The following is an 11,227-nucleotide window of genomic DNA, read 5'->3' on the forward strand; positions in this document are numbered from 1 at the left end:
AAATAAACCCCAGTGATATACATCTACGCTGCATTAACACAGTATACTGCTGTTTTTCTCTCAACCCTCTCAGTTTGTAGCTGTAATTTCTGTGTGTGAGACTGACTTTATATGCAGATAATTGGGGCTGAAATACATTAGAAACCCCAAGTCAAAGCATCAACTGTTTTCGACTTTAATTTGAGTTTAAGGTTTACAACTACACGAGCAGACCTGTGATGCTGTAATGCTCTTTACACGGCAGAAAATAAATCTATTCTTAGTGTCTTCACGGGGCAAAAGAGTGCAAAAGTTTGGCCCACGGGTGGTGCAAGAGAAAAGGCCATTTTGTTTTTCTTTTTTATTATTGGTGAAAGTACAGCACAGTCAACACAGTTAATAACATATCACCAAATTTAGCTTGTACTATATCTATAACATCACAACTCAGGAAGCTGTAAAGAAGAAAACAAAACAAATAATCAAACTTAAACCTGCCAGCAACATAAAAGATGCAAAAGTGAAAGAGGTCTGACAAAGCTTGTGGTTTCCCAGCCGTTACACTGCCTGTTGGAAACATAAAGTATTTCTAAACTCTGCTGATTACAGCTGTGTATGAATGTGTTTCTCTTCATGTTTTGGGAGGTTAAAGGTCAGAGAAGTAGATGAATATCTGGTCTGTGGTTGGTTGAAATCTCTGTCAGTTCACTGAATTCGTGAGGTTTGAATTTGAGCCAAATGGATTATTTCACCAGCAACAACTGAAATAAAGATGTTTGATTTCACTCGTGTCTCATTAAATTCATTAAACTCAAATTAAAGCGCATAATTGATTTTTAACGTAGTGTTTTTCTCTCCTTACAAGTGTTTTTAATGTTCAAAGTCTACAAAGCCCCACCCCTCACCTGACTCACTCGAGACAAACCAGGAAACAGTTTCTTCCTGTTTAAAGAGAGACACACGGACTGAAGAGCAGACGATCAGATTCACTTTCAGACCAAACTACCAACTTTCTCTGAGTGAGTTCAGCTACAGGAGAGAAAAGTGGAAACAACAACACTGCTGCTTCAACCTGCCGAGTCTCCAAACACTGCATGTGAGTTTGACTAAAAACTGGAGTCAAAGTGAAAGTAAACTTCACTGTGGTTAGGAGAGAAGGGAGGGGAGCTGTGGCTGACTGTGCTCCCTGTCTGCTGTGTTTTCAGCTTCACTCACAGACAAAATGGCTTCCAGATCAGAGGAGGATCTCTGCTGTCCGGTCTGTCAGGACGTCTTCAAACATCCTGTTCTTCTGTCATGTAGCCACAGCTTCTGTAAAGACTGTCTGAAGAGCTGGTGGAAAGAGAAACAAACACAGGAGTGTCCACTTTGTAAGAGAAGATCTTCAAAGCCAGAACCTCCTTTAAACCTGGCGTTAAAGAACCTGTGTGAGTCCTTCTTACTGGAGAGAGATCAGAGAGCTTCAGAGGCTCTCTGCAGTCTGCACTCTGAGAAACTCAAACTCTTCTGTCTGGACCATCAGCAGCCGGTGTGTCTCATCTGCAGAGATTCAGAAAAACACACCAACCACACAATCAGACCAATTGATGAAGCTGCACGACAACACAAGAGGAAACTTCAGGAAACTCTGGAGCCCTTAAAGAAGAAGTTAAAGGTTTCTGAACAAGTTAAAGTGAAGTTTGATCAAACAGCAAAACACATTAAGGTCCAGGCCAGACAGACAGAGAGGCAGATTAAGGAGAAGTTTAAGAAGCTTCACCAGTTTCTAGAAGAGGAAGAGGAGGTGAGGATGACTGCACTGAGGGAGGAAGAGGAGCAGAAGAGTCAGATGATGAAGGAGAAGATGGAGGCTCTGAGCAGAGAGATAGCAGCTCTTTCACACACAGTCAGAGCCACAGAGGAGGAGCTGAGAGCTGAAGACGTCTCATTCCTGAACAACTACAAGGCTGCAGTGGAGAGAGTCCAGCAGCGCCTCCTGCTGGAGGATCCACAGCTGCCCTCAGGAGCTCTGATAGACGAGGCCAAACACCTGGGCAACCTGACCTTCAACATCTGGAACAAGATGAAGGACATGGTCTCCTACTCTCCTGTAATCCTGGACCCAAACACTGCACATCCAGGACTCATCCTGTCTGAAGATCTGAGCAGCCTGAGAGGAGGAGAGAAACAGCAGCTTCCTGATAATCCAGAGAGGTTTGATTATTTTGCACGTGTTCTGGGATCTGAGGGCTTCACCTCAGGGACTCACAGCTGGGATGTTGAGGTTGGAGACAACAGAGGATGGACACTGGGTCTGTTAGCAGAGTCTGTCCAGAGGAAGGGAGACACACAGTCTGGATTCTGGAGAATAAGATTCTATGATGGTAAATACTCAGCACTCTCACCACCAGCTTCATTCACTGATCTCGTAGTGCAGAAGAAGCCTCAGAGGATCAGAGTGAATCTGGACTGGAACAGAGGAAAGCTGTCGTTCTCTGATCCTGATACTAACACACACATACACACCTTCACACACACCTTCACTGAGAGGGTGTTTCCATACATTAACACTTTGGATAATCTCCCACTGAAGATATTACCAGTGCAGGTCAGTGTGACAGTGGGACAGAGCAGTCAGAGATAAAGAGGATGATTATATTATATTTATGTTTAGTTTCTTCAAGGGAAAAAGTCACTGAATTTAACCTCTGAAGCTGAACCCGTCCTTCTGCTGTGTCATTGTTCTAAAGATGTGATTATTTTCTAATATAATAACATGGTTTTCAATTTGATTTTTTGCTGTTTTTTAGTTTGAAAATCTACTTTATATCTAAATGTTTCTCTCTTATTTACTAATCTTTATGTTTGGTTTGTTTGGTCTAATCAATAATGTGCCATTTTGAACTGATGATTCAGTTTTTTCGTAATCATTTGTTGTTTAGTATTTTTGTTACTTTTGTTGTTGCAGAAATGGAGAACTGAACCTTTAAACTGAAGGTTATTACTGTATTGGAAACAATCTGTGATGATTTGTGTGCTCTCATCCCTGTAACATAACTCAGCTCTGTATGAATTAGCATTCGTTTTCTCTCATTAGTTCTTTATGAATCAGTCATTTCTGTGCAATAAATGGTTAAAAGTCTGTGCAGCCTTTTTCTGAAAGTGCGGTTATGCCCTCCTGGTTGCCCCCGGGGCTTGGCCATGCAAGGACAATAATAACCCAGTGAGGGAGACGGGTGTGTAGGCTGCACCGCTGATATTTAGACAGACAGGGGTGAGTGACACTGCTAAAACCACACAGCGAGACACCGTCTGCTATGAGGTTAGACCAATAAAATAAAGACTCAATTTGTCACCCGTCACCCTCCTTCCATAACTGTGGGCCGGTGCTTGGAGACACGTCCTGAGAGTCGGTGGAAATCTGCTGCTGCTGTTTATAAAACATCACACCAAAGGGGAAAAGAGTTTGTTTAGATGGCTTGAAATATAGAATATTCATGGTTTGTCTGGACAGATGTGTCTTTTATTGTATAATTGGAAATATTAGTCACATTGTCCACAAATATAATGGTTCCACTATAATTAAAGTTACAAAAATAGTTGCGTTGAGCAGCTTGTGAACGAGTGTGCGTCCATGTACAGAGCTTAACAAATGTATTAGACCACCACCCAGTGTCAGGTGTTCGCCTCCCCTGCCCTAAATTAACAGTATTGCTGATTACCAAACTATTTTTTTAGTTCCTGTAATGGTTAATCCACCAGTATGTGTAAGCTCTTTAATCTAAATGATGGATTTGAAATGATGTAAAAGGAATCTGGAGTAGAGGAACTGATGGACTGGTCAAGTCAAAGTCCAGACTTGAATCCTATCGAACAGATCTGGTATTTATTGAATTAGAAAATAGATCACACACTAATTTAATCCAAAGCAAGTCTGAGGGAACAGCTGGGAACTATTTGGAGCTCAATAACAAAAGAGACGGTGGAAAAGTCCATGAAAACAATCAGGGCCAAAGGAGGTCAAACTAAATATGAAGATTTTTGGTTAAAACATGTGAATAAGGACTATTTAGTTGTTCCAGTTTGTTATTTGCCTAATAAATAAAAAAACAATGTTTAATTTGAAACAAGTTTCTGACAGATTTCTAAAATATTTGTGTTTTCTCCTTTTTATGACAGCTGGTCTGAGACATTTGTTAACCACAGTATGTTTCTGATATTCGCTGGAAGTTTGGGCTCCTCATTGAAGTCAATGTGTCGTCTGTTTGACCAGAATCAGTGTCTGTGTATCTGACTGTAGTCATGTTTTATCCTGGTGGTGGGTTTTAACGGTGTGCATGCTGGCACCTCTGCAGGGCTGTTCACATGCTGTAACGTCCTGCATGCTAACAGCGTGCTCACTGTGACATTTCTAACATGTTGATGAAGCACAACAATCATATTCTACTGCTTAGTTTAGCATGTTAGCATGCTAACACTCACTGAACCAAGGATTCAAGGATTCAAGGACTTTATTGTCACATGCTCAGCAGTTACGTGAAGCAATCACTGGCAGTGAAATTCTTTTGTCTCTGGTTCCCATTAACACTGCCAACAGTATCAAATAAAAACACACCAGCAAGCAAGTGAGAAATATAAATATAAGTAAGTAAGGTATATACAACCAAGAAAATAATAATAAAATAAATAAAATGTACAGCTAAATGGATAAATAGAGGTGCAAAATAGGGCACAGTGCAAAATTGCTTGCAGATTATGGACAGTTTAAGAGTCTTAAGGCCTGGGGGATGAAACTGTCTGCGGTACCGACGGCCAGACGGCAGCAGGCAGAACAGTTTGTGGCTGGGGTGGTAAGAGTCCTTGATGATATTGGTGGCCTTCTTCCTGCACCGCTGGGTGTAGAGGTCCTCCATGGATGGCAGCATCGACCTGGTGACGTGCTGTGCGGTCTTCACCACCCTCTGTAGAGGCTTACGGTTGAGGGCGATGCAAGTGCCGTACCAGGAGGTGATGCAATTTCTTGATCCAAAGTATTTGACAAATACAATTTTGTCCTGATGATAGCACTGCATTTAAATCCAGAGGATCACAGAAGTCATTAGTGGTCATCCTCTGGGGACCAAGAATATCCGTACAAAGTTTCAAGAGAATCCATCCCATAAAATCAGCTGGAGACAAGATGGTGCATTGTGATAACTTTGGTGATCAACTGAACTTTCCTCTTGTGTTTTTAAGGGAAATATCTCAGCAGCTGTTAAATGGATCACCGTAGAATTTGGTGCAGAAATTCATGGTCTTTGTGAACTTTGGTGACTTTTCATGTGGCGCCATCACCGAGCTACTGGTCATGAAAGTTGGCGCAGACATTCGTGGTCCTCAGTAGATGAATCCTACTGATGTTGGTGATCCCCCTGACGTTTCCTCGTGTGCAACCACGAGGTTCACGTTTGAGGTTTTAAGTCAAATGGTTCAAAAATGTTTGGATGGATTGCCTCGAAATTTGGTTCAGACATTCATGTTCCCCTCAGGCTTTATGACCAAAAGCCAAATATCCTCAGTTGTATTTTGTGTTTGGTGCTAAATGTAAACTTTTACATTATGTAAGAAAACTAAGTAAAACCTCAGACATATTTTAATGAAATAAATGGTGTCAAATAAAGCTCCTCGTGTGTTTCCTGTCAGTCTGGCCTGGGATGACTGTATCAGCAGCTAGAAGGAGAAAACCTCCCACAGATTTCCTTGTTTACAGCTCATTTACAGCTTGTTTTGGTGAATTGTCCCTTTAGGACCCGGATAATTGTCCCTGATTGGTTCACAGCGGTTTCCCCTGACTTCAGCCCCACCTCATCTGCTCTGAGTTAGGTGTGTGTACATGCATGCGTGTGTGTGTGTGTAAATGTAATCCTGTGCATGTTCACCAGGTGTCACACCGACAAACTTGGCTTTGATCAAATAAGAAGAAGATGAGATTCGTACACCAGGATGTTGGTTTGTGTGTGAACGGTATTGCGTGATAGTGCCCGTCGCCAGCTGGTTAAATTCATCACACGAACAAGAAAACTGCAGGAAACTCTTACAAATGTTGTTCATCTGCAAGTTCTATGTAGGTTTTAGTCTGTTAGATACTAACAGATAACGAAAAGATAAGCTCCTCTCTGGTTTGATCAAATACTGCAACTTTCTCCTGTGCAAGTGCAAATTTAAGGCATTTGAACTTTACTTGAATATTTCCATTTTCTGCTACTTTTCTTCTACACTTCAACGGGAAATATTTACTTTTTACTTTAACTTTAGCTACTCAATGGATTAAGATTTCACATTAAAAAGATATGTGTATAAAATACGATGCATTATCCAAGATTAAAGCAGTTGTTCCCAGTTCCATCCAAACCTCTCTGATGATTATTCAACTGTTTGAGGCCTAAAATAGGTCAAGTTAAACTACATTTTCCTGAAAAATAGTATAGATTTGTGTGTGAAAATGTACTTTTCTCTCCCATGAATCATCTCACAACTCCTCCGATTGATCTGGTGACTCTTGACAAAAAATATAAAACTGTAATGTTATAGAAGAATGGGAGACACTATTTGCACTTACATAAGTCCAGAATTCCAATTTTCTATTTCTAATTTGATTTGATTGGATATGAAATTCATTTAACAAATAAAAAGAAACTTATGCAGATCAGAAATCCCCTTTACAAGAGTGTCAAGAGGCCAAGACAAGCAGCCTCACATTAAAAACAAACATTCAACAGTTACAGACGACAAAAAAATTCAGATTACAACACGAGCGTACAGAAATAAGAGCCAGGTCATCATAAGCAGGATCGCTTAGAGACAAAGAGCTCTACGGCCTGATTTATCTTCCTCCAACTCCCTCAATCTGTTTTTAAAAACCCCTACAGTGACCATTTCAGCAAAACCCAAATCCGTCTATCATCTTTCCCCCGTTCCAAGACGGACGTTTGGGACTGATAGTAAGACCGAGTCCTGGGAACGGGTCTGAGAGCGGTCCAGCAACTTGTGGATAAAAAGCAAATGTAGAAATTCCTTATAGATACAAATACAACATGCCAGTGATGAGGTCCACAGATGGGCAAAGTAAGTCAGCCAACCCTGGTGTACTGGAACTAATGGTGGCCTTAAGGGTTCTGAACCACAGTGATACAGATCAGTATCTTTACATTAATGTGTTGGTACTTTTACTGAAGTAAAGCATCTATATATTTTCTTCCACCAGCGCCCTCTTGTGCCGTCAGTTCTTTCCCTCAGACTCTTTATTTCTGATGTCAAATAATTGGAAAAAAACCATGATAACATGAACTAAGCACCCCGCTTCTCGGAAATGACTCCACCAAAAAAATTCCTTTTGCTTTTCACTCAAGCACTCAAAGCACTTCAGACCTTCCCTGTGCCCTGATCTGCCCCGCTCCCTCTGACAGAAGTTCTGCTCCCCGTCTGGTGCTTTTTCAGGGGCTCGTTAATTGACTTGAAAACTGAGCCCTCAGCCAGCGAGCGTGCTGCTGTATTTTCTCGGACCAGATGCTCTTTCAGTGCCCCCTTTAGGGTAATGCAGGCCGGGGCCTCCTCGTGGAACAAATTGAGAACATCCAGTCCAACGGCGAGGACTTTACAGGTTGCAGGTGGGCCAAACAATGTGACACGGATCACTGCGAGAGTCTGTTTATTAGTTTCCTCATCTCTCACGGCGAACGCTCCCCGGGTTGGAGGTGGAGGAGGAGGAGGAGGAGGAGGAGGAGGTAGGGTTGGAGTTCAGGGCCAAGGCTCTCAAAGAGACACAGAAAGAGAGCAGTAACTGGTGAGACTGAGGCTCGAATATGGAAACTGTGACAAGTGCGTCTACGGTAGGTGAACTGTAAACCTTTCTGTGGTGACCCGAGCGTGGAACAGGGTGACTCCTCTCATGCAGCGCTGGAAAATAAAAGGGTTTGGGCTAAAACACAGAGGCAGAAACAAACGTCCAATCACACCGACCGCATTCACGTCAGCATATTTTGTTGTTGTCATGAAGGAATATGTGAGTTACTGTGTAGACATCGTGATTGACCTGTTTCCTGGAAAACGTCTGTGTTGTTGTTGTCGTGTGTCAGAGGAAGTTTATTTTGGTTGTTGACTTTGCCAAACCATTCAGCGGAAACCATATTCACAATAGTAAGTAGTAAGTAAGTATTTCGTCATTTCTATTAAGACTTTTCAGGGAAGTTCAAAGCTCACAAGTGTGAAAATGTTTGATGAAATGAGAAATGCAGCAGTAATGTGAACGATATCCGGAACCAAAAGCACTTAAACTGACTTTCTCTGACTCACATTTCTTATTATTGTTATGATTTTTATTATTTTTAATATTACCTTATTGGTCTTCATTGTTATTTTACTTAATCTAATTGTATTCTTGCTTTTTAGTAGTTTTTATTTACATCTCCTTCATTTTTACCAACATTACTCGCACATTGTGACTCCACCTGGAATAAAATGAGCTCTTTAAATAAAGTTTTGCTTGCTTGCAAAAACATCACACTTCCTTAAAAAGTTTAAGACACGTGACAAGATGTAAATTCAGGTTTCAGGAGTTTGGCCTGATGTTGCCAATAAAAGTTGGTTCATCTGTCCTCTGCGATTTTTCTTTTCTGATCTTCTCCTTCGCTGATTGTCTTCAGTAGAGACAACTGCTGCCTGTGTCAAGCATCTTTCATCTAATTCTTCATCTCTCTTTATCTCCTCATGTCAGTGTTAGTTTTTGTAGGAGCCAAACCATCAAAGGTGTCATCTGACAGATTAAAACTGGACAAAACGTGACATTTGAAAACAAATACTTCAGTAATTAAGTCAGAAACTCAACTCAACCTTCTTTAGATAATGAATATGAAAATCATTGGAATAAACACTTTCACTCATATGCTCCTGATGATCAATGAAGTGGTTATAAATCATCTCACAGTGCCACATCTCTGCAAGCTGATTCAGATCGACCACAAACTTGAGTTTAGTTTCTTATAGTTAAATTAGTCGACATTTTTCCTGCACTTCTGTATCTCAGACCAAATCTCGTCCTTTGGGGCCAATTAAAATTAGTCGATTGAGGTGAAAATAGGCCCTAATTAAATAAACTCATTCACTCAAAACATGTAAAAACACACTAGTGGTTCCAATGTCCAGTGTTGGATGATCAATAATCTCCTGATAAATTTGCTGTTCATTGAGCCTCACTAATAGTTAGAGGGAAAATCATTGAGAAGTTTATCCCCATGAGAGTACAAGTAAGGAAACACGTTATGGTTCATCCTCTGGGGACAATAAATATCTACACAAGGTCAGGGGTCACCAGAGTCTTTCCTCTGAGACCATGAATGCCACTTGTGAACGTAATTTACGTAAACTCTTTGGGTATTTGTCCTTTATTTGACTATATCTGCACATTCACTTTACCTCATGTTAAGTTGCACATTTTGTAAATATATTTATATGTTAGCAATAGCAGTTTATATTTATATTTATATTTTATATTTATTTTATCAGTGTGGACGGCAAAGTAAGATTTTTATTGTACAGGGAAACCCGTTTCTGCACTATACACATGATAATAAACGCTTTGAATCTTTGAATCTTGAATCTATTTCCATTTTTTTTTTACTACATTATAGTTGCTTTATACTCCACTATGTTTATTTGACAGTTTCAGTCACCAGTTACTATCCAGACTGAGATTTTACATTACATATAATACATTTTAAGGACTAAACCAGTGGTTACCAACCTTTTTGGCTTGAAGTTTTGTTTTAAAAAAATGGTCTCAAATGGTTTCAACTCTTGAGGCCCAAGGAAGTTAAAGTGTTTCACCAAAACGGCAAAGCATTGAGAAAAGTCAAAAGAATGAGTACAAATGTATGTTGCAGGACTTTATAAAACTATTATAAAAACTAAAATAGAATATTGTATTGGTACTTTTAAATGATACAGGAGTACTTTTTCCGACCACTGGCACACCCATAATGCCATTTAGATGATTGTGATAAGCTGGAAGCCATTTAATCGTGTTTGATTAATCGTGCTCATTTTTTTGCCTGACATTTCTTCAAAATGGAACAAAAGTGAGCAGATAGCAGCACATTTAATATAAAGTCTAAATTAATCATTACATATAGCTAAACTTCTGTCAGTCGCTCCACTTTGTTTTAATGTGTTTCTTGTTTAGACATGAGAGGGTTGAGAGGCTGTTGCTAATAAAATTACGGCTTTCACCGTTAAGCTCACGTAGTGTCAAGTGGCCATATGCTGAGAGGGTTGATCCTGAGAGAAAGAGCTCCTTCTCTTGGCCAGAGAGGCCTTGCTTTTCCACCTGAGCCGCAGGTGTTTGCTTAACGTGCTTGTGGTTTGAGTGGTCGCAGCCCCGTCATTTACCTTCACCCTGGAAATGTTGACTTTTAGCTCTCCTCCTCCCTGAAGCCTGCCAGCCCAGGGGAAAAGAAAAACCCACTCTGGCTCCTGATAAACTGTGCGTGTAAACATGTCTGTGTGTGTGTGTGTGTGTGTGTGAGTGTGTTTTATGATGATGATGATGATGATGATGTTGGTGATGATTGTAGCCTATCACCTTCCACAGCCGCCCTTTCCTTTGACGCACTGTGGAAACGTGTGGATGTGAAAACGACTGCAGGCAGGCTCGGCTCGGTAACATGATGATGAAAAATTGCAGCATGTGCGCAGGTGTTTCTGTGTTTTCACAGAGGATTAGTGAGGTTGAATCTGGTGCGGCACGCCACCGTTTTATTTGCTTAAGTAAAGAATGCTGAGGTTATAATAATAATAAAAATAATATAATACATTTTATGTGTACAGCACTTTTCAAAAACAAAGTTACAAAGTCCTTTACGGGCTTAAAAACAGCTCAGACATGAGATGTACTGATTTTAAGTTGTGTGTCAAATGCATAATAATGATACTGAATACTGACCCAGTGGCAGCATGTACACAGTGAATAGCAGAGGACCGAGGATGGAGCCTTGGGGCACACCTCAAGTTACATGGGCCCCAGAGTAGGAGGCATCGCCAATTAATACTGGACATGTTCTATTTGTTAAGTACAATTTGAACCAGTCTAGGGCTGTATCCCTGATGCCCAGACATTTTTAAGGCGATCCAGAAGAATAAAGTTATCGACTGTATCAAACGCAGAGCAAAGATCGAGAAGAATAGAAATTGTATAGTCACCAGAATCTGCTGTAAGTAAAAAGTCATTAGCTTTGAT

The 11,227-nt window shown here is 40.6% G+C and overlaps 1 protein-coding gene across 1 annotated transcript; it reads left to right on the forward strand.

Annotated features, from left to right (window-relative positions):
* The first annotated feature begins 936 nt into the window (after positions 1 to 936).
* Positions 937 to 3,040, forward strand: LOC139213015 (E3 ubiquitin-protein ligase TRIM39-like). The gene is made up of 2 exons (XM_070843617.1): positions 937 to 1,075; positions 1,185 to 3,040. Exon 2 carries the CDS (start codon positions 1,202 to 1,204, stop codon positions 2,600 to 2,602), a length of 1,401 nt encoding a protein of 466 aa, XP_070699718.1. The 5' UTR covers positions 937 to 1,075; positions 1,185 to 1,201; the 3' UTR covers positions 2,603 to 3,040.
* The last annotated feature ends 8,187 nt before the right edge of the window (positions 3,041 to 11,227 follow it).

This window comes from Pempheris klunzingeri, chromosome 2, assembly GCF_042242105.1.
Source record: "Pempheris klunzingeri isolate RE-2024b chromosome 2, fPemKlu1.hap1, whole genome shotgun sequence".
In the NCBI taxonomy this organism is placed as follows: domain Eukaryota; kingdom Metazoa; phylum Chordata; class Actinopteri; order Acropomatiformes; family Pempheridae; genus Pempheris; species Pempheris klunzingeri.